The following is a 23,851-nucleotide window of genomic DNA, read 5'->3' on the forward strand; positions in this document are numbered from 1 at the left end:
TTGGAATAGTAATATTTACCCAAACGCTATCCAACGCTTTCCCTACTGTTGCACTCTCTGGAGTTGGAATAGTAATGTTATACCCATATGCTATCCAACTCTTTCCCTACTGTTGCACCCTCTGTAGTTGGAATAATAATTTTTACCCCTACGCTATCCAACTCTTTCCCTAGTGTTGCATTTTCTGAAGTTGGAATAGTAATTTTTACCCCTACGCTATCCATTGTTATCATTACTGTAGTTTTTTTGGGACTATAAATAGCAATTTTATTTATTTAGCTATTTTTTTTAATCATTTTTGATAATATAGTATATTATTAATTTAAAAAATATTGAAAGTTCAAATATTTTTTTTATTTATTACATATAAGGTTTTAATTTGTATTTATTTTATTGTTTTATGTGTGTAAATGTATTTGTAATGTATAATATTTTTATAATTTATACGTTATTAAAAATAATTATGAAAAATTATTTAGAAAGTATGTGTTATATATTTTATGTATATGTTTAACTAATGTTATATTATTGTATATGTATTTTTTTATTTTAAACATTATTAAATATTTTTAACTATCTTTATTTGGTTTATAAGTATTATTTACTTTATTTGACACTTTTGGTATTACAAAAAAGAAACATTATTTTTAAATATGATATTTTTAACATCGATATTTTGGTTCCAATATTTTTGTACTTACCATGTGGTAGATAGGATTTGGATATTCTTGCCTTCGATATTCCTGCGTCATTTTTCTGTAGGTTGATATTTTGTCTGCTGATATTTTGTCAGTGATCCATCTGAGATTGTAGTTTTTGTGAATCCTAGTTTCCTGAATTTTCTTATTCATGTGGTTGAAGTGTGAAGGTGCAGTACAGAGCTTTTGCTGTGGAGGTATTTAATTTTTTCGCCTGAGACATCCAAACAGTTGTATTTTTTAAGTTGCAACATGAACAAGTTTTTAAACAATGGGAGGGTGTTACAGGAGATGATAGCTATGTCATTCATGAGGAAGTACAGTTGTGTGACACAGTGACACTGTTTTTTGCTCTTATCTTTACACCAACTTTTGAGATGTCCACAATCGTAGATTTTGTGATGGGGTGCCTGTATGCTGTCACTGATGTGGACATAGGAGTGACCATTCAGATGTGCTAGCAATGTACATTCAGTTTGGTTGCATACAGAGGCCCACTAGATATGTTTGGACCTGCAACACAACTCCCCTAGGCTTATCCACTGTGTTGTGCCTCAAGGAAGTGTTGTAGGTGTGCCCATTACTGATGTATAGTGTGGGTCTAATTCGGATAGGAGTACTTTCAATCAGGTGATGTGCAGTGTCTGCAGATTTTCTCCAGGGATGTTCGACTTACACGTACTAAAATATGCAACCTATCTCTCTCTCTCTCCTCTGTAATGGTAGACTTGTACAGTTTTTGAAATGTGTATTTGGAAGTGTTTTTAGTGTCAGAACGTTGAATGGGACGAGTGTTCAGGTGGTCTCTCACACATGCATTGCTGACGTACATGAGAGCGCGGCTGTATTGCTTTGCCCACTTGCGTAATCTGAACTTACGCACACCACTTACTCAAAGAGAAACTCCAACACTCCCCTGGAGGTAAAAATGAGCTTTATTATTATTGTAGGCAAAGGCAATAAGTCACTGCAACTAAGAAAGTCTTAGGCACCGAGTGAAAGGCAATAAACAATGAATACACCACACTATATACATAAATATGAAACTGTGAATACAGGTATATAAACAGTTAATGTACAAAGCACCTCACCAGATTCATTTGCAGCACCGGAGACTTCAACATCCCTAGGCCAAGCACTGAACACCAGGTCGGGAACCCGCAAGACCGGTAGCTCAGGGAGTAATCTCTTCGGGCACCAAAGTTGTCCCGCGAGTGCGTCCACTCCAAGACTGAGTTCCTGAGCTCCACCTCACAGACCCCGCTTTTTATAGCTTAAATCAACCTGTTCGAGAAGCCTCTAGTAGGCGCTCTCGCCCATCTTTTCACAAGTGCTGGCCCCCATCTCTGCATCAGACCCACCCAGACAGACCTGGCCAGATTCTGTTTAGGCGGTGTCGAGGCAAAAGACATTCCTTTCCCACTCTCCGGCCTTGGAGACTGGCACGGCCATCCTCCCTCTGTCCTAGCGATAAGTATGGAATGCATGAAAACACTCTGAAGGTACAACGTAACCTCACGAGGCATCCTCACGAGATGCCTCGCACCTGCTGGTACTGGTTTACGTGAATAACATGTTTATGTTACTGCTAAAGTGTAACTCCAGGTCAAGGCAGCTCAAGATGGAAGTGCGATGCAACAAAATGGAAGATCAGAGCATTGCATGGAATCGAGGTCAACACATGATTTAGCACGTTTAAAATGGCAAATTCAACACAATCCACCCCTTGACCTTCGATTCACCCATCATACCCCATTGGTCTAAATACCATTGATCTGGGACGAAAAAGGGAGAAAAGATTAGGAATGCATTGAAGGCAACAACATAATGAGATAAAAACACAAATAATGACTACAATAACACCCAAGATATACCGAAGCTGTCCAAAATTAGGCAGCCACCCAAACAACCAATCCCACCATCCCTGGTCAACGTCTTGGGTAACCCCTTTCACTAAATCTTTCAAAGCATTAATATGTGCATGGATCGATGTAGAATGGTCAGATAAATTAAAACAACATAGGCCATCAAAATCCTCGCAACCGTGGTTATGTTTTAGCAGCAAATAGTCCACAGCGGCCCTATTTTGCAAAACAGCTTTTCTGGTTCCTTGAACATCTAATAATAATTCAGCTAAAGCGGCAGAAGTGTGATTGAGATTCTTTACAATTAAACAGGCAAGCTTTGCAATTGTTCTGGCATTATAAACGGACAGTCCTGGCACTCCCACAATGGAAAGGGCCAAACTAGTATATTCTGTTCTAGAATGCAAATCAATATCGGAGTCACAATCCTCAGGTAATTGAAGAGCGGCTCTAGAAGAGCGAATACGTGTAACAGAATGCATGGGAAAAAGCATAAGACTTAATCGTGATAAGGCACAAGGTCCTCCCGTTATATTAGCTGGTATGTAAGTGTATGAAATATTACCACACGAGAACAACCATCCTTTAGGTAATTTCACATGGTTAACATGGCTAGCGGCTAATACTGTGTGATTACAAACCATATAATTGGTAACATTACTACAAAAACTGTCATGTCGTGACTGACATAATGTTTGTTGATCAGGAGTCAATTGTTTGCTTTTCTCTAGTTTTAATTGGCCACACTTGCCAACCTTGGTAGGGTCACAAGTTAATTGATAGCAAACGTCTCCAGTAGAGATATTGTAGGTAGCAATACTTGTCATGTTCCTCCAGAGGCTATCTGTAGCCTCTGGGCAAAAGCGACAGTACTCATAAAGACTCAGATGTGTTTGAACATCACTTTCCTCCACTACCCCATCGAAGTTAGTTTGGTTGAAAATGTGCAGAAGCACCTGTGCCGGGGTAGGTACGGCAACAAGACACGTTGATATCATATCAGCGGTACTTTGAAGATTTCTCATACAGAAGTGGGAAGTGTTCAGAACGTTCCCAGCCAAGTAGGTCCAGATGTTATCCGGTTGCTGCAACAATGCTGTCATCCGACTCGGGCGGTTGATCCCCTTCGGCCTCCCCGGGCCCTCCCGGACCCCTCCGGACACGCCCAAACACCGACCACACCGCGCAAGCATCGCAGCGGCAAGCCATACTGTGATCTAGAAAAAGAAAACAGACTGGTATAATCACTCTCGCAAATAACATTTTTCAGCAGGTACATTTTCCCACTTTTCCTGTCCGGGTTTCATGATGACTAGGATGTTATCCTTGCCCTTAGCGATCAATTCTGCAGGTTCAGGAGGTTTGTTTGGGGACTCCACCCACAATTTTGCCCCTGGGTTCTTGTCAGTAGATCCGAACCCGCCCTTTCCTCGCACAGTTAGAAGGGCTGGGGCCGTCCCCTTCATTACATTTCCTCCATACACCGGCATGATGATCATTTGGGCAACACGGTCACCGGGTTGCACAATCAGATCATTGTTTCCACTGTTCAATAGGATAACTTTGATCTCCCCCTGGTAATCGGCATCAACCACCCCTCCCAAAACCTGGATGCCTTTAAGGGCAAGCCCAGATCGAGGGGCGATGAGCCCGAAATGCTCTGGGGGAATTTGAACTCCAATTCCTGTCTCAATCAAGGTAATGTCTCGTGGTTGCAATCGATGGAGTTTCAAAGCATGTAAATCAAGACCGGCAGCTTCTGGTGTGGCACGATATGGGGCTAAAGCTCCGGGAGCTGTTTCCCAATACAGAATCGTGTTTGTGGCCACATGAGGCTTAATCTGCAAAGCTGGGGTCAACATGCGCATCAAAGGAGTCTCTGCATCAGCAAGGGGTCGGTTATTTAGAATCTGCAATGCCTCAGACAAGTGATCCCTCCACCCCTTCAATGACCCATCAGACAATTTTTTCAACTGCTCTTTCAACAAACCATTCATTCTCTCGATCAAACCTGCTGCCTGTGGGTAATAGGGTATGTGATAGATCCACTCAATGTTATGCTGTACACAAAAATCTTGCACCATCTTTCCCTTGAAGTGGGACCCGTTGTCACTTTGGACCTGCAATGGATTTCCGTAGTATAAGATCAACAAATTCAATGTTTTCAGAGTGTTAGACTGGGTTGCTCTCTGGCATGGAAAGGCAATGAGATAACCAGAATAGGTATCCACCACCGTGCAGGCGTATTGACATCCTCGGCTCATTGGCATCGGCCCGATGAAATCAATTTGCCATATCTGCCCTGGTAACTTCCCTCTGCCTAACTGGCCTCTCACTACCTGTGGGACTGGTCTGTGCTGAGTATGCTGACAAACAGGACAGTGAATGATTGCAGTTTTAATTAAATCTAGGGGAATATACATTCCTCTACTTTCAGCCCACCTGCTAGTGGCTCGCTCGCCCAAGTGTCCACTTTTCTGGTGTGCCCATTTAGCCATGCCCACCAAGTCAGAATCGTGCGTCTCCACCTCAGCTTCATGAATCTTCGCTTCTTGGTCTGCAAAGGAATTGCACCAACGCTCTAGTGAGTCAGTCGGGCAATGAGCATCAACATGATACACTGTAACTGTACTCTGGGACAACAGTTCCCAAATTTCCTGCCACAACTCCTTTCCCCAGACCTCCCTGTTGTGAATCATCCAATTGTGAGCATGCCATGTGGGAAGCCAGGTGGCTAACCCATTGGCGGTAGACCATGAATCAGTGTAAATGTGACATGTACCAGGGAGCTCTTGCTTTAATGCCTGGTAAACTGCATACAATTCTGCAAACTGACTACTTCTTCCCTCTCCAGTAGTTGACAACAACTTTTTGGTCACTGGATTATATGACACTGCCTTCCAATGTCTTTTGGTCCCCACATATCTGGCTGAGCCATCTGTAAACCACACATGCTTTTTGTCCTCCACGGACAACTCTGAAAAAGGCCCACCCCATCTCACCGGGGACTCTTGCACCTTAGGTACATCTTGACACATTTCTGCATCTGCTATGGGAGTCTGCGCCACTTGCTCATGCAGCACTGCGGTCCCCTTGGGACCCACTCGTGCCCTGTCTTGTATATACCACTTCCATTTTATGACGCTAGACTCCTGTGCATGCCCAATCCTGTGTGTCTTGGGTGAGCTCATCACCCATTGCATGATAGGTATCTCAGGTCTCAAAAACACATTGTGCCCTAGGGTCAACTGCTCGGTATCCACCAGAGCCCAATAACATGCCAACAACTGCTTCTCAAAAGGAGTATACCGCTCTCCAGCATCAGGTAATTTCTTTGTCCAAAACCCTAGGGGCACTTTCTGTCTCCCCTGCTTTTGCCACAAGCTCCAGGTTGCATATTGATCCTGGACAGTTACATTTAAATCAATGCTTCTTTCTCGTATGGGCCATAAATCCAAAGCCCGCTGTATAGCCTCTTTCGCTGACTCAAATGCCCTTTGCTGTGCCTCCCCCCACTCAAACTCATGCTTCTTCCGCGTAACCTTGTACAGAGGGGCCAAAATCTGACTCAAATGGGGAATGTGCTGCCTCCAAAAACCAAACAATCCAATGAAACGCTGCGCTTCCTTCCTATTTTTTGGCACTGCAAACTCTTTGATCTTTTGCCTAACTTTTGGCAGCACTTCCCTGTGTCCCTGATGCCACTGAATGCCTAAAAACTTCACACTCTGAGAGGGTCCCTGCACCTTCTCGGGGTTAATCACCCACCCTTTGCTCTGCAAGTGCTCTACCACTCTGTCTAGTTGAGCCTGCACCTGTTCTTGGGTCTCTCCTTGAACCAACACATCATCTATGTAATGACAAAGTTGAACTCCAGAACTAACTGCCACCTCGTCCAAATGCTCTGCCACCAGCCGGTGACAGATCGTGGGACTATGTAAATACCCCATAGGAAGAGATTGAAAGCAGTACTGCCTACCATTCCAAGAGAATGCAAATTGTTCCTGGCACTCAGGGGCAATTGGAATTGTGAAGAAAGCATTGGCAATATCAATTGCCGCATACCATGTCCCATTGTGTTTCTGAATTTTTTCAATTAAAGTGATGGTGTCTGGGACCGCGGCTGTCAACGGGGGCGTATGTTTATTAAGCTCGCGGTAATCAACTGTCATGCGCCAGCTTCCGTCAGGTTTGCGCAAGGGCCACACAGGATTATTCCACGCCGTGGTAATTGGTCTCACCACCCCCGCCTCCACCAAGTCCCGAATGGTTGCGGTAATCTCATCATGTCCCCCTGGGATCCTGTACTGCTTTATGTGAACCACTTTTGTTGCTTGGGGCACCTTCACTGGGGGAATCTTCAAGCGCCCCACCCTCACAGCAGCCACTGATAAGTACTGCTTTGACCCAAACTGATAGCATCCGTCATCTAAGTATAGGGTCATACCTTTCAGAATGTCAATGCCAATAATGTACTCAGGAATAGGCACAATCAAAACCGTGTATGCTCTCTTAGGAAGTCTGCCAATTTTCATTTGAATTACTGTTTGCACTGCTGGGGTTTCCTGTCCTCCCAAACCTGTAATCGTAAAAAATTGTCCTCTAAATCTCCGTGGATTGCCATGTATCAATGTGGCCTCCGCTCCCGTATCTACCAAAGCCCGCACCTCCTGAACATTCCTATTTTGCCAATAGATCTCAACCCTCACATGTGGTCTATTATCTTTGCGAGCCCATCCCTGTACCAGAGCTTGGCCAATTTCCTAATCTAATTTTCGCCTGCGCAGCTCTGCATCTGCCCGGCGCAGGTCCCGGCGCAGATCTGAATACAATGTGGGGTAACCCTCAGGGAACAACTCCTCCTCATCCCGGTCCCCATCTGAATCTGTGCATTCTCTGACCCAACCTTTCTCTTTTGTTACTCTCTCCTGAGATTCCCTCTCTCTCTCTCTCTCTTGACCTGCTTTTTCAGGCTTCTCCTCAGGCTCTAATTCCCTACGACTCACTTTCTTATTATCTTTTCTATTCACATGCCTACTCCCCTCCTTCCTATCCAGTCCTCGCTTACGGTACATCTCCCACATGCTTTTGGTCTCAATCCCATCAATCTCACTTCTTGACACCCCATCCTTTAACAGCGCCAGAAACATATCACGTCTGGTCACTCGGTTGTTATCAGTGCGGGACTCTGAGCGTGAAGCTCTGTCTGGCTTGGCCCATTCCCCAAGCTCTCCCAGCTCACGGACTGCCTCGACTACTTCGGCTATGGTGTTGCCAGTTTGGTTAATTAACAAGGTCATTATCACTGCTTTGTATGCAGGGGGCGCCAAACGAATGATTTTATTCCGCATTGACACGGTCATCTGCTGACACATCAAATTATGCGCCTCCCCTACCAGAACAGCGAGCTTCATCCCCTCTTCCTTAATTCTTTGTGATGCATCTCTTAGGGTGAACCATGGTTTTTCATTCCCAGGCCAATCTGAATCTGTGGGGTACCTATGGCTACACCCCCGGGAAGCTAACTGCAACAGAGTCGTTTGATCATCACCCTGAAAAGTCCGAAAGTATCCCTGCACAGTGGGATCAGTACTGAGAGTACAAAATTTGGCAGCATCCCCCTCATCTAACATGACCCCAGAAGCGCCGTGATCATACAGGCGCACCATCCAAGCTAAAAGCGTCTCACCAGGCTTCTGTCTAAACCTCGCTAAAAGATCACTTATCTCTTGCTGTGTGAAATCCTCCAAACTATTTAACATGACTCCATCCGGGTTCCCTGGAGCAATCTGAAGTTTACGTCTTAGAATGGGCTGTGCTTCCACTCTCTTAGCCTTTTTTCCTTGCTCGTTTTTTCCCTCCTCTTGCAAGGGCAGCTCTCCTTCTGAGGAGAATTCTGATGATTCCCAGATGTTGGAGTCCCAAGTTGACGGGTCGAAATCTAAGCCTGCTTTGGCAATCGCTAAATGAACCTTCCGTTTACTCACTCGGCCTCTCCTCTTCCTATATCTGTATTCAGCAACACGGACTGCAGCCCGCTCTGCTATCGTCTGATAGGTTTCTAACTTATCCTGTAATAACTTATTCTGACATGAAAGCATTGTAGAAAGATTCTTGGCTTCAATAAGTTGTTTTTCTAAGCTCAACTGTTCTCGCTGCAGAGTTAAACATTTATCAAAAACTTGACGGTAGGCATGTAAGAGAGCCCAACCTCTGCGCCCCACTGTGTATAATTCCTTTCCTTTCTCCACCGGAACCTTCTTTAAACAATGTAAAACATCTTCTGGCGTTGCTTCGCCCAGACAGTCAAACCAGCTCTCACTTAATCCTGAGCTTTTAGCATACTCACGCGCCAGCGCGGAGTACGGCGTCGCCTCCCATCCAGGAATTTGCATGGGGGCTAAAGGGATTTCACTCGGTGCCAAAGAACTAAAACCACTTTTTGCCTTTTTAAACATGTTTCTCCCCGCGTAATTTACGAATCCTGCCACCGACTACGCCAAAATGTATTGCTTTGCCCACTTGCGTAATCTGAACTTACGCACACCACTTACTCAAAGAGAAACTCCAACACTCCCCTGGAGGTAAAAATGAGCTTTATTAATATTGTAGGCAAAGGCAATAAGTCACTGCAACTAAGAAAGTCTTAGGCACCGAGTGAAAGGCAATAAACAATGAATACACCACACTATATACATAAATATGAAACTGTGAATACAGGTATATAAACAGTTAATGTACAAAGCACCTCACCAGATTCATTTGCAGCACCGGAGACTTCAACATCTCTAGGCCAAGCACTGAACACCAGGTCGGGAACCCGCAAGACCGGTAGCTCAGGGAGTAATCTCTTCGGGCACCAAAGTTGTCCCGCGAGTGCGTCCACTCCAAGACTGAGTTCCTGAGCTCCACCTCACAGACCCCGCTTTTTATAGCTTAAATCAACCTGTTCGAGAAGCCTCTAGCAGGCGCTCTCGCCCATCTTTTCACAAGTGCTGGCCCCCATCTCTGCATCAGACCCACCCAGACAGACCTGGCCAGATTCTGTTTAGGCGGTGTCGAGGCAAAAGACATTCCTTTCCCACTCTCCGGCCTTGGAGACTGGCACGGCCATCCTCCCTCTGTCCTAGCGATAAGTATGGAATGCATGAAAACACTCTGAAGGTACAACGTAACCTCACGAGGCATCCTCACGAGATGCCTCGCACCTGCTGGTACTGGTTTACGTGAATAACATGTTTATGTTACTGCTAAAGTGTAACTCCAGGTCAAGGCAGCTCAAGATGGAAGTGCGATGCAACAAAATGGAAGATCAGAGCATTGCATGGAATCGAGGTCAACACATGATTTAGCACGTTTAAAATGGCAAATTCAACACAGCGGCTTACTAGCAAGTAAGCATTGCGTATGTGACTGCCATTGACCCACACATAAAAAATATTTTTTTATTTTGACATGGCACACCATCAATGTATATGGTAACACCAGTTACATTGCATCTACAAGGAAACAAAACTGTTAGATTTGCCAATGGTTGTTAATGGCATTCATTTTAGGAGTTACTACTCAGACTTACTTGCATGATAGTTATAGGGATGCTTCTGATCTGACCTAAAAACACTGGGAAATGGACTTTTATGGGTCTCTTGGCTGTTCCGTCTATGGCAGTGATAGGTGGTACTGCTTCAGAGTTGACTATATTTTAGACCCTGAGGGTGGGGGCTAATATGGAGAACCCATGCAGACCCTTTGCTACATCAGCTTTTGTTACCTGCCCGTGATGGTCACCAACAGACCCCGGAAAACTTCAAACACTTCTACAGAACTTGCTCTTTCCAAGCTCCTTTTAGGCCCCCTAATGTCCATGGAATGTATCTTGGCTATATGTCAAAGAGTGCTGATTTGGGAACATGTTGCACACACCCCCATTTATACAGGCAAAAATCTGGCCCAGCTTTTTCATGGTGATGCCTCAATTTGGTTGGGACCCTATGTAGACGGGTAGGTGTGTCACTTACCGGCGGTTCTGTTCATAACGGTTTTGATTTTCATCATCAGCGAGCAGGTGCAGTAGCAGCAGGACATGTAAGAAAGGCTTCATGCCAGCAAAGGAAGTGAGAAGCTGTGTAGAAGTTTGTGACAGCCTTACATCCCTCCCTTTCCACCAGCTCAGATGAGCTGGTTGGAACAGCATTGCTGGTTCGTATAAAAGGCACATTGTAATAGGGCAGAAGGTCAGTAGGTGAGTCTGCTCTCCGACAGGATCCATTGGTCCTTTGCGACACCACCACGGTTGGAATCTCCTGTCAGAGTCAGAAGATGTGCGGTGGTCAGATTTCTGTCCATACACATGCATTTTATTCCAGCGGTGGGCCAACCTCTTTGATGGTATCAAAATTGTGTTTGTTTCTTTAGAATCTTGTTTAGCATGGACGTTTGGTTTATGGAAAGATATTCTTATTTGCTTTCCTTACAATCATTTTTGCTTTGGTAAGTGTATATAGCTATCTTTCACTTGTAATGAGGTGTGTGTGGCGAATAAGAGGTTTAGCTTTTTTCTTGCTATGATTGGTTAAGGCTTGCATACAACCTTTATTACTTTTATTTTTATTGCTGAAACTCGTTTTTTTCTATCTCACTTTTCTCATTTAAGCACACAAGGATTCTATCTAGAGCATGCTCCTTTTTGATTTTTCTGTTTTTCTCTCCCATCTTGGTACTGGTGGGTTTTTATCTTCCTTTCCTGTGAGTCATTGTTTATATTTTACACCTTAGACCAGGTCTTGTAATTTGTGATGTTAACTTAGGTGATTGATGTGACTTTAAGGCTCTCTTATATTTTAGCCCTGATGAAGTCAATTGGCATACTTACCAGACGAAACACGTGTTGGCAATTTTTTTTTTGGTTACCTTGTGGTTTGAAGAACATCCAACAAGAATTTTAATTTCAGAAGATACCATGGAAATGGAAAAATAAAAGAGAAGAAAAGAAACCCAACCTATTGGAGAGTTTTGATTTATATGAACATTTATAGGTACAATTGTTGCTCAGGTCTTTAAATTGTTAATTTGTATTGAGGGTGGACTTTGTCTATCTGCTTTACAACTGATGGCAGTGGTTGTTTATTAACCATGAGTACTTTGGTTTTAACAAATGTGAATTGAGGGAAGGATGTCACTATCTTGCGCATGATTCCCCATCTGCCAATTTCTGTCTAATTTGTCCAACCGCATCCAACATGACCACGGAAGCTGGTACAACTGGCATCGTTATGAGGCCCTTCATTTTCTCTCTATTTCAGCTTCTATACTAACTAGTACCCCCCAACAGACTGCACCAATTAACAATATTCTTTTTATAAATTTCTCTTAAGAATTATCTTTTGTTTTTTACCAACAGATCACTATAAAATGGAAAACTGAAATCAAGCAAGCAACATTCAATCTCAGAGACATATACAAATTGCTTTGCACTTACAAAAAGCTGATTAAAATGAACTGGAATCATTACTAAACATGATAATATTGGGCGTTCTACTGCTCTGACGCCATGGGTTTCTCCCGTAGTGGTAGTGCCGAAAAAAGACATTGAAGGAGCTGTATGCATATGCATTGATATCAGTCAAATAAGGCAATTGAAAGAGAACAACATCCAGATTAAAACATTGCTGACATGATAACTCAGCAAAATGAAGCAAAACTGTTTTCTCATTTTGATTTAAAGAGAGGGTATCATCAGTTGGAATTTGAAAAAGATTACAGGTACATTTTAATATATATTTATTTATTTAACATTTTTAAGGTGCAACAAATCATCCCCAGGTCCATTGGCCGGCCTAGGCTCCTAAAACAGCCAGGTCTTTAGGCTCTTTCTGAAGTAAACCAGGGATGTACAGCCCCGTAATGCTTCCTGTAGCCTGTTCCAGTGGAAGGGGGTCAGATGTGAGAAAGCCCGCCCTCCCATTCTCACTTTGTAGATTTTGCACGGGGCTAAGGGATTTTGGTTACTGGATCTTAATTGACGCACCGGCACATATGCTCTTACCTTCTTTTTTAGGTACGCCGGACCAAGGCCTTGCCTTGCCTTGAACACCAGGATCAAAAGTTTAAAGACTGCTCCCTTCTTAACAGGCAGACCATGTAGGGACTGCAGCAGGGGGGCGGGGAGGGGTGCATCTAGGTTTGTTCAAAGCCATTCTAGCTGCAGTGTTCTGCAGTACCTGGAGCCTAGAGATGAGTTTTTCTCTAGCCCGACCAATAGGTAATTCCCATAGTCCAGCCTACTCACGGTCAACGCCTGAATGAGAGTCTTTCTTGCATCCAGATTGATCCAAGGAAAAACATTCCATAGCATTTTCAAGATCCCAAAACAGGAGCTAGACAGTGACTTTACATGATCTTCAGAAGATAGCTTGCTGTCCAGAAGGACTCCCAGATTCCTGGCCTGCTTCGTGGGGGAGGGAGAATCCCCTAGTTCCGAAGGCCACCACTCCGGAGTCCATAGTTCTTCTGCCTTTCCAAAGAGGAGAATCTCCGTCTGGTTGGAGTTCAGCTGGAGGAAATTGTCCCTCATCCAAGTCGCAATGTTCAACCTACAGGTCTTAAACTTCGTTCCAGTGACCACAGGATCCGAATCAAATGGAATAATCACCTGTGTTTCGTCTGCATATGAGATCATCTTGAATCCAGACGACCTTATAATAGCAGACAATGGGACCACGTATATGTTGAGCAAAGTTGGGCTTAGGATGAAGCCCTGCGGCACCCCCTTATCCACTAGGGTGGTTGCTGACCAAAATGGCTCTAGTTTGACCCACTAAGATCTCCTTAACAGAAAGCTTTCATACCATGCCAGAGCTTGACCCTCGACACCAATCTCCTGTAATCTGCAAAGCAGGATGGAATGGGAGATGGTGTCAAAGGCCACCAATAGATCTAACAATACCAGAATAGTAGCAGTCACTTTATCTAGGGCCATTCTGATTATGATTATGACATTGTTCTGCATTCTGTCCATCAACTGTTGTTTTTGCATTTTTCACCCTGAGTGGGACGGGTATGCTTAGACGTGAGTCCCGTGCCCTCCATGCCACTGGAATCAAGCTATCCTGGCTGATGAGGGCTGAAAGCCTGAAACCGGTCCTAGTTTTCTTGTTTCCAGTCCAGGGAAGATTCGGGCTGGACTGTTCCTATGGGGCACACGGTCAAGGCTGATTTGCAAACGCCAGTAGAAGTTTGTCCCAGACAGAACATGCTTACTCACAACCTAAGAAAGAGTTTGGCAGTGGTATGGGCTAGTGAACATTTTCATGTGTTCTTGTATGAAAAACCTTTCATATTAATAACTGATCATCAAGCTTTACTGACTATATTTGGCAATCTAAAAGCCAAGATGCCCCCTCACAGTGAAAGATTGGATTACGATTGCAAGAGTCCAATTATACCATTGTATATTGTCCAGGAAAGGACCAGAATCCTGCTGACCACTTTTCCAGAGTGAATCCACAAGGTCGAGGTACTCCATCCAAAGATGGCTGAGGCCTTTATGAAGGTCATTGTCTAAACGAATAAACCAGCTGCCATATCATTAGCCCAGATCATAACTGCCACGAGTCATGATAGTAACATGCTGAAATTGAAAGAGAGAATTACACATCAGTCACAAAACCGACACACTCAACCCTTCATCAATGATGGTGAAAAGCAATGATACAAGAATGTCAAAGATGAACTGCCCATAACTCAAGAAGGAGTCAAACTACAAGGGTTGAAAATCCTAACTCCAGAGATTCTGCAACAGAAAAAGATTGAAGTGGCTCACAAAGGACATAATGGTATAGTTGCCACAAAGAGAGCTCTTTGAGATCGAGTATGATTCCCACACCTAGATGACCGAGTCAAAAAGGAACTTAAAGCTTGTCATCAATGAAACTGCTTTTCTATAAATGTGACTCAACATACGTTGAATATGTCCGAACTCCCTAAACATGCTTGGGAGAGAATAGCCATCGATTTCTTTGGTCCACTCAATAATAGACATCATTTGCTAGTAATTGCGAATGAATATTCTTGATTTCCACTCAGAAGAACTTTCATTGACTTTTAATGAACAAGTTATTGAGAAACTGCATATTCCTGCTATTGTGAAGTCTGATAAAGTCCAGCCCTTTCATAGCCAGGAGTTTAAGGATTTACTACAGCATCTGTACATAATGCACTAGAAGAGTACACCTCTGTGGCCATTGGCCAATGCAGTCATTTAGCGTTTTATGAGTTTGTTCAAGAAAGCAGTACAGAATACAGCTCTAGAAGGGCTCAAGTTGAAAATTGTATTGAATTCTACTCCATGAGGCTACTGTTCAACATAACATTTGACCACCAGCGAAAGTCCTATGACTTTGATGTTTTGGAGAGCAATGACAATCAAGCTACCTCAATTGACCAACCAACAAGAAAGCAGTGAAAGTACCACTGGTATAAAGGATTTGACTAACAAGCAGAAAATTATAACTTATGCAGGCAAGGGGCGACGGGAAAAAACCTCCAGTTCCAAGAAGGAGATATTGTGATTGTGTGGCTGATGCAACAAAAGATCCCTATACCATTCACCACTCCGTGTGGTATCCATCATGTGGGATATGGTAACTACTCAACATTCTGGGAAGTCAGTAACCAAAGACTCTTTCGGTATTTGACTCATTGTTCTCCTGATCAAAGTGGTGAATGAAAGACGGTGTCTAAAAAACCACTAACTGTTATTTTTTCTTCACCATCTCTGAAGATCTCTGGTACTGAAGACTACAGCTGCAAGCTGTCAGATCAGGTCATATGATTAAAGGAATAAAAAGGCTTATTGAAGAGATGTAAATGTATGCATATGTATATTCTGATCTGTAAATATAAAATGTTAAGTTTTTATATAACAGAGAGGAAGCTGTAGTGGCTCGCGAATTTTATGACGGAACCCTTTTTGTTTCTACTGGACTCAGTAGAGCTGTGACGTCAAGCTTCGTTTAGAAAGTTGCGTTTGCAGTCATACCCAGAAGGATAAAGAGGTGTATTATTACGCTCCGAGTGTGGAGTAGTAACTGGGGGTATCCAGGATGTGGAGAACGCTACACACATGGGAGTCACATGCTGACTTTTTTATGTTAAATTGTTTAAGGCAGTGAGTATAGATACCATTGCTAGACAGATGAAAGCTACGTGAAGAAGGAAGATGTGAACTTGAATACGTTTATAGCTCCTTCTAATCGATCAAAATTCTATATTTTCAAGAAATAAATTCTTACAGAAATGTTGCGCTTTACCCAATTCATTTGCATGTTCAATAACAGACCTTGTTAAAACAAAACTGACATAATTTCGATGAGCACAAAATCGATTGCCAAAAATATTGGCACCAAAATATTGATTACACTAATATTGACTGACAATATTTATTTAACAAATTACACAAATATCAAAACAACATTATTGACAATAAATAATATTGTACACAACAATATGAAAACACAAATATTGTTAAATAAATTAGTGAGATTTCTTTAATAAACATCAAAAAGTCATAAATATTGAAAACTAAAATATAGGCAGCTATTTTATCAATTTATTTAAAGATCAACATTTGAAAAAAAACCTAAAATGAACATATCTTGTCCCCAAAACGTATTTTCAATATATAAAAAATAACTACACACATTATAAATAGTATATAAACTTACTAGAACATATAAATATATAAATCAATCTAAATAAAAAAAAAATATTCTATTAAAGATTAGATTAAATATTATTACACATATCATAAACAAATTAAAACATTATAAAATATAGAAAACATACATAAGTAAATAAATATGTGTAAACAAAAAAAAAGAAATAACACTAACAAGTTATTAATAAGTGTTTCCCATATATGGAAACTAACTGCCAAAAACTTGAAAAAGATGAACAACAACAAATGAAAACCTTACACTAATCACATACACCAATAAAATAAACCCATTAATTAACTAAACACAATTTAAACAGCAACAATTTACATATAATACAAACCACAGCTCTACAGAAAAAATTAACAGGAGACTCCACCGGTTTCCTTCCAGGACACAGATTTACATTTCAGAAAGAAACTTCACAACAGCACTAAGGAAGTAAAACACTAGTTAGATTAGAGCAGTACTTACAGTCTTCACTAATAAATATACAAAAATATAATGTACTAATATGTGTCTCTTAAATTTCCTCTACAGATACATTCTAAAAACTACACAATACTACTGCCACATCATCAAAAAAAGTTACTAAATAAGTAAGTATATTCCTATTTTTACTCAACAAGTCCCTAAAAACCCCACCCAAAAACCCAATTATCCCCAATCTTCCCATCAATTACAAATTAGTAGAACAAAAATGTTAACATGATATTTCTTCTTTCCAACAGAAACAAATTTAAGAACACGAAAACAGAAGTTTGCAAAATAAACACCACCATCTTCACTAAAATCAGCAACGGTATTGTAAGTATATTCAACAAAATGTATATATATTTTCCTAAAAACTGTACTGTATTATGTTATGTTATGTTATGTTATACTTTTATTTGTATAGTGCACGGCTACTCAGAAAGAGTGTCCCGGCGCTTTATGTAGGCAGCTCAGCAGTTAAAAAACATAACAGCATAGGACAGAGAAAAGAGAAAAGAAAAATACCCTAAAGGTTAAAAAGCCAGGTCATAGGGCTCTTCCTGAACAGGAACAAGTTGGGAGTACTACATAGAGCCAGAGGTAAGGAATTCCACAGCTGGGGGGCCCTGAGACTGAAGGAGCGACCCCCAGTGCGAGCCTTCCTCACTCGAGGGACCACGGCCGTGAACAAAGATTCCGACCGAAGTGAACGGACCGGGCGATAAAAGGCAAGCCTTCGCTGCAGGTACCTTGCTCCCGAACCATAAAGTGCTTTATGCACCAGAGTCAGAGTTTTAAACATAATCCGCTTCCGGATGGGCAGTCAGTGAAGCGACTGCACCAACCCGGATGCTCTCGCTCGCCTATGAAGGCCAAAAATGGCGCGAGTGGCGGAGTTCTGCACCACTTGCAGCCGCTGAACAAGATAGTCCGGAAGCCCTAAATATAGGGCATTGGCATAGTCCAATCTGGAGCCTATTAAGGCTTGAACAGTGATCTTTCTATGCTCTTCTGTAAGCAGAGGTAAGAACTTCCGGAGCATCTTCAAAATGCCAAAACAAGTGCCCGTCAGACCAAGAATGTGTGATCTTAGCGTGAGGTTGTTATCAAACTTGACTCCCAAGTTTTTGGCCACCAGAGATGACTGTGCAGGGGGACACATGTCCGTTGGCCACCACTCCCGCCATTCAGGGTCCGAGACGCAGCCGCAAAGCAGAACCTCCGATTTATTGGAGTTGGGCTTGAGGCTGTTCCACTGGAACCAGTCAAAAACCATCCCTAGGCACCCCCGGATGCTCTCTCCATCAAATGCCTGATCTTTCCTGCACGTGAAGAGCAGTTGAGTGTCATCCACGTAGAACACGATCTGGGCCCCAAAAGACTCCACCAGTGCCGCCAGTGGGGTCATAAAGATGTTAAAAAGAGTCGGGCTCCACACAGAGCCCTGTGGAACTCCGACTCCCAAAGGCGGCATCTCAGCGGAGCTCGGGGAGGCCCAGACCGTTTGTCGGCGGTCATAACATAACATAACAATCACCAAGTACGAGATGAAACAATGATGAATCCATTCACGCAGGTCATCCCAGTACTGTATATCTATGACCTGATCAGGAACAGACGCGTACATCACAGACGGTAAGTCAGACACCCACCAGACAATCAAACATCACAAACCCACAAAATGCTATGCACACATTGGGGCGGATATCCCTTCCACAAGCAACAGCCAAACCACAGGGGTAGTATGGTCATCACTACCAGTAGTCCCCACACATAGGGGGGGTGCCCATCACTCCCAGCAGTCCCACTCATAGGGTGGGTGCTCATCACTACTACCATCCCCACTCATACAGGGCTGGATGCCCAGCACAACCAGTACCCCTACACATAGGGGGCTGGATGCCCATCACTACCAGCAACCCCCTGCACATAGTGGGCTGGATGCCCATCAGTACTACCATCCCCACTCATACAGGGCTGGATGCCTAGCACTACCAGTACCCCTACACATAGTGGGCTAGATGCCCATTACTACCAGTACTCCCTGCACATAGTGGGCTAGATGCCCAGCACTACTACCATCCTACCTCACAGGGGGCTGGATGCCCAGCACTACTACCATACACACTCATAGGGGGCTGGATGCCCAGCACTAATATCATCCCCCCTCACAGGGGGCTGGATGCCCAGCACTACTACCATCACCACTCATAGGGGGCTGGATGCCAAGCACTACTACCATCCCCACTCATAGGGGTCATAGGGGGCTGGATGACTAGCACTACTACCAACCCCCTCACAGGGGGCTGGATGCCCAGCACTACCAGTACCCCCTACACATAGTGGGCTGGATGCCCAGCACTACTACCATCCCCCTCACAGGGGGCTGGATGCCCAGCACTATCAGTACCCCCTACAAATAGTGGGCTGGATGCCCAGCACTACTACCATTCCCCTCTCAGGGAGCTGGATGCCCAGCACTACTACTATCCCCCTCACAGGGGGCTGGATGCCCAGTACTACTACCATCCCCCTCACATGGGGCTGGATGCCCAGCACTACTACCATCCCCTTCACAGGGGGCCGGATGCCCATCACTACTATAAAAAGATCCAAGGCAAATTCAAAGTAGAAATTCATGAAGGATTTAATGCATGAATAGGAGTTGAAGCACAGCACATCATAACAGGTTCAGGTACAGGTCTTGTAATACAGTTGGTCTGGAATCTGGAACCCAGGATGTAAGATGCAGGCACGCATCATACATTCCAGGCAGCAGATCCAGACAGGGAAAGGCAAGGGGACAGAACAAGGCAGAAAGAAATGTACAACAGAATGCAACACATCTTACCCCTAAAAAAAAAAAAATTAATCCAGATATCTGCTGGGAACACTCTTTTGCCTATTGGAAACTTTAACTCTAAAGGCAACTGAGGAATCCAGATGAACAGAACTGGGAGAAGGCAAAACGGGAAAAGCATCAGGTCTCCTCTGGCAAAAACCCTGAGTAGAGGAAGGAGAGCTAGATGGAAAGAGGAATTCTTTACTTACCTTAAAGCCATGGATGGCGAAAGGATGTCAGCGGAAAGGAAAAAGAACATTTTCTTACATTGTCTTGGCTCAGAAGGACAACTTGTCTTTAGAACTTTACCTCCTGTGAGATCTGGTGGTGATTCAAATGTTTATGATGAGGCTGTACACAGAATAGAGGGAAGGTTTAAACCAGTAACCAGTGTAGCCTTAAACAGGTTTAACTTTTACACCAGGGTACAAGATGAGAATGAGTGCTTTGATGATTTTTTAACTGCTTTACGTGCGCTTTCTCTCCATTGCAATTTTGGTCTAATGACCGACGAAATGATTAGAGATCAAATTGTTGTGCATGTGAAAAGCAAGAAAGTACAAGAGCAGTTATGGATTTTAGGGGATCCTAGTTTGGAGACTGCCATTAGTACAGCTAAAGCATTAGAACAGTCCGACAAATGGATCAAATCTTTAGACAAAGCCTCTGTTCAATCTACTCCGTCCACATCCACTGGTGAGGTTAGCACTGTGAATGTTAAAACTCAAAGTTCTAACAAATACGAGGGCAAAGGTAAACAATTTTATTGTTTTAGATGTGGAAGTCCGGATCATATAGCTTCCTTTCCACAGTGTCCTGCTCTGAATAGACAATGTAATAAGTGTAACCGCACTGGACATTTTTCTAAATATTGTAAAACTTCGGTTAAGCCAGTTAATGATTACAAGAAACCTTCTTATAGTACTCCCAGACGTACTAATAGTAATGTATCTTACGTTGCGGAGAGAGAGGGTAATGATCCGCTAGTTAGAGAGTCTGGTATTGTAATTTCTATACAATCTTCGTTCGACATGACACTAGCAGATACTTTGCCTTCTCCAAAGAGTTCAGTGAACATACTAGGTAAAACTCTTGAACTCATGGTGGACTCCTGTTCACCGTGGACCATAATCACTCGTGATTACTGTGTAGAGTCATTTGGTAACCTAATTGATGTGAATTCTTTGTGTGAACCTGATATCGATGCCTACAATTTTGATACTTCCAAGATCAGTTTTATAGGTTTTAAAGAAGTCCCTATTATTGTAAAAAACTATTCAGCTATTATCAAGATGTATGTAGCATCTAAAGGTGTGAATGTTCTAGGTTGGCGGGACCAAGCTAAGTTGGGGATCTCGTTAAATCCTAGGTTGAAGGATCCTGTGTGTGTCCTTGCTATAGCAGATGGGGACTATGACCTGGCATCCATGTCTAAAGAGATATCTATCTCCTTTCCCAATGTTTTTTCCGAGAAACTTGGGAGATTGATTGGTTTTACGCATAAAATCAAAGTCAAACCAAATACTGTGCCTCTAAAGCAGAAGTTGAGAGGTGTTCCCATCAGTGTCAGAGAGGAGCTCAGAGTCATGCTTGACAACATGGTTAAAGATGGTGTCATAGAGGAGGTAGAATCCTCCGAATGGGTTTCGCCTATTGTTTTGGCGATTAAACCCGACAAAACAATTAGGTTGTGTGTAGACCTGAGAGCGTTAAATAAATGTTTGGTTACAGATTGTCACCCGTTACCTAACATAAATGAAATGTTGTGTATGCTTGACGGTGCCTGTGTCTTCTCCACATTAGACCTTAGGTCTGCATACCACCAGATAGAGCTCACGGAAGACTCAAAACACTTCACCGCTTTCATCACTCCCCATGGATTGTTTCAATTTAAAAGAATGCCTTTCGGCCTAGCGTCAGCCGCTTCTGTTTTCCAGAGGGCAATGTATCACATATTCAGGGATCTGAATGTCTACGTCAAATGCTTTCAAGATGATATTCTTGTCTTTTCTAAAAATATCTCTGAGCATGATAGTCACCTTAGGGAGGTTTGTTCCAGGTTGGAGAAGTTTGGCTTGACCATCAAAGCTAGTAAGTGCAAGTTTTTTTGTAAGACAGTAGACTATTTGGGCCATTCACTTTCAGGGGATGGAGTTGTACCAAAAAAAAATCTTGTGGATGCTATTGTTAAGGCTCCTTCCCCAGACAACAAGGAAAAGTTGCTTTCTTTTGCAGGGCTTTGCGAATATTATAGCAAATTTATCAAAAATTTTGCAAACAAAATGGAGCCTCTCAGAGAACTTACTAGGAGTTCAATTAAATTTATCTGGTCGGAGAAGCAGGAACAAGCTTTTAAACAAATCAAAGAGGAAATCGTTAATGCTCCTACTTTGAAGTCCTTTTGTGTCAACAAGAAGTGCATCATTACTGTTGACGCCAGCCTTTATGGCATTGGTAGTGTGTTAAGTCAGTCATCAGGTAAGGATGAATGGTGTGTTGCCTTCTCCTCAAGGACTTTGTCTCCCACGGAGAGAAGGTACTCCGTAATTGAAAAGGAACTTCTGGCCTGCATTTGGGCTGTTGAGCACTTCAGGAATTATGTTTGGGGCAATCGTTTTGTACTACGTACCGACCATAAACCCTTAGTTGGGATTTTATCTCCTGGAGGTGGATGGAACTCCACTGCGCGTATAGCTCGTTTGTCCTCACGTCTTCAAGAGTATGATTTCGAAATTGTGTATGTTCCTGGTAAATGTAACGTGACTGCTGATTTTCTTTCAAGGTTTCCTTGTGAGGAGTCTCCAAAGATGGATAATGACGTCGATGTTGTTGCCTCTGTTGGAGATTGTGTCTCCAAGGAGTTTATTTCATTGTCGGAAGATGAATGGTTTCTTGAACTTGGCAAGGATGTGGTTTGCCAACATCTGTTTGATTTTGTTAGGACCTTCTCTCCGTGGGAGACAAAGTCCTTGAGGAGAAGGCAACACACCATTCATCCTTACCTGATGACTGACTTAACACACTACCAATGCCATAAAGGCTGGCGTCAACAGTAATGATGCACTTCTTGTTGACACAAAAGGACTTCAAAGTAGGAGCATTAACGATTTCCTCTTTGATTTGTTTAAAAGCTTGTTCCTGCTTCTCCGACCAAATACATTTGGCTGAACTCCTTGTAAGTTCTCTGAGAGGCTCCATTTTGTTTGCAAAATTTTTGATAAATTTGCTATAATATTCGCAAAGCCCTGCAAAAGAAAGCAACTTTTCCTTGTTGTCTGGGGAAGGAGCCTTAACAATAGCATCCACAAGATTTTTTTTTGGTACAACTCCATCCCCTGAAAGTGAATGGCCCAAATAGTCTACTGTCTTACAAAAAAACTTGCACTTACTAGCTTTGATGGTCAAGCCAAACTTCTCCAACCTGGAACAAACCTCCCTAAGGTGACTATCATGCTCAGAGATATTTTTAGAAAAGACAAGAATATCATCTTGAAAGCATTTGACGTAGACATTCAGATCCCTGAATATGTGATACATTGCCCTCTGGAAAACAGAAGCGGCTGGCGCTAGGCCGAAAGGCATTCTTTTAAATTGAAACAATCCATGGGGAGTGATGAAAGCGGTGAAGTGTTTTGAGTCTTCCGTGAGCTCTATCTGGTGGTATGCAGACCTAAGGTCTAATGTGGAGAACACACAGGCACCGTCAAGCATACACAACATTTCATTTATGTTAGGTAACGGGTGACAATCTGTAACCAAACATTTATTTAACGCTCTCAGGTCTACACACAACCTAATTGTTTTGTCGGGTTTAATCGCCAAAACAATAGGCGAAACCCATTCGGAGGATTCTACCTCCTCTATGACACCATCTTTAACCATGTTGTCAAGCATGACTCTGAGCTCCTCTCTGACACTGATGGGAACACCTCTCAACTTCTGCTTTAGAGGCACAGTATTTGGTTTGACTTTGATTTCATGCGTAAAACCAATCAATCTCCCAAGTTTCTCGGAAAAAACATTGGGAAAGGAGATAGATATCTCTTTAGACATGGATGCCAGGTCATAGTCCCCATCTGCTATAGCAAGGACACACACAGGATCCTTCAGCCTAGGATTTAACGAGATCCCCAACTTAGCTTGGTCCCGCCAACCTAGAACATTCACACCTTTAGATGCTACATACATCTTGATAATAGCTGAATTGTTTTTTACAATAATAGGGACTTCTTTAAAACCTATAAAACTGATCTTGGA

General features: G+C 42.9%; 1 protein-coding gene across 1 annotated transcript; it reads right to left on the reverse strand.

The window, feature by feature from the left end:
- Positions 1-2,020: 2,020 nt before the first annotated feature.
- Positions 2,021-10,664, reverse strand: LOC147725830 (uncharacterized). The gene is made up of 3 exons (XM_086963364.1): positions 10,582-10,664; positions 9,672-9,721; positions 2,021-3,659 (listed from the first exon to the last, which is right to left on the reverse strand). Exons 1-3 carry the CDS (start codon positions 10,662-10,664, stop codon positions 2,437-2,439), a joined length of 1,356 nt encoding a protein of 451 aa, XP_086819490.1. The 3' UTR covers positions 2,021-2,436.
- Between the last annotated feature and the right edge of the window lie 13,187 nt (positions 10,665-23,851).

This window comes from Lissotriton vulgaris, chromosome 3_1, assembly GCF_964263255.1.
Source record: "Lissotriton vulgaris chromosome 3_1, aLisVul1.2, whole genome shotgun sequence".
In the NCBI taxonomy this organism is placed as follows: Eukaryota; Metazoa; Chordata; class Amphibia; order Caudata; family Salamandridae; genus Lissotriton; species Lissotriton vulgaris.

Bases quoted from the DNA above. Each gene is read 5' to 3' on its own strand.
- LOC147725830 (XM_086963364.1), bottom strand. From the start codon at position 10,664: ATGAAGCCTTTCTTACATGTCCTGCTGCTACTGCACCTGCTCGCTGAT. The intron at 9,722-10,581 runs GTAAGTGACACA...TTGTACCTTCAG, and splicing joins CGTTATGAACAGAACCGCCG to AGTGTTTTCATGCATTCCAT. The intron at 3,660-9,671 runs GTGCCAGTCTCC...GTCGGATGACAG, and splicing joins AGGACAGAGGGAGGATGGCC to CATTGTTGCAGCAACCGGAT.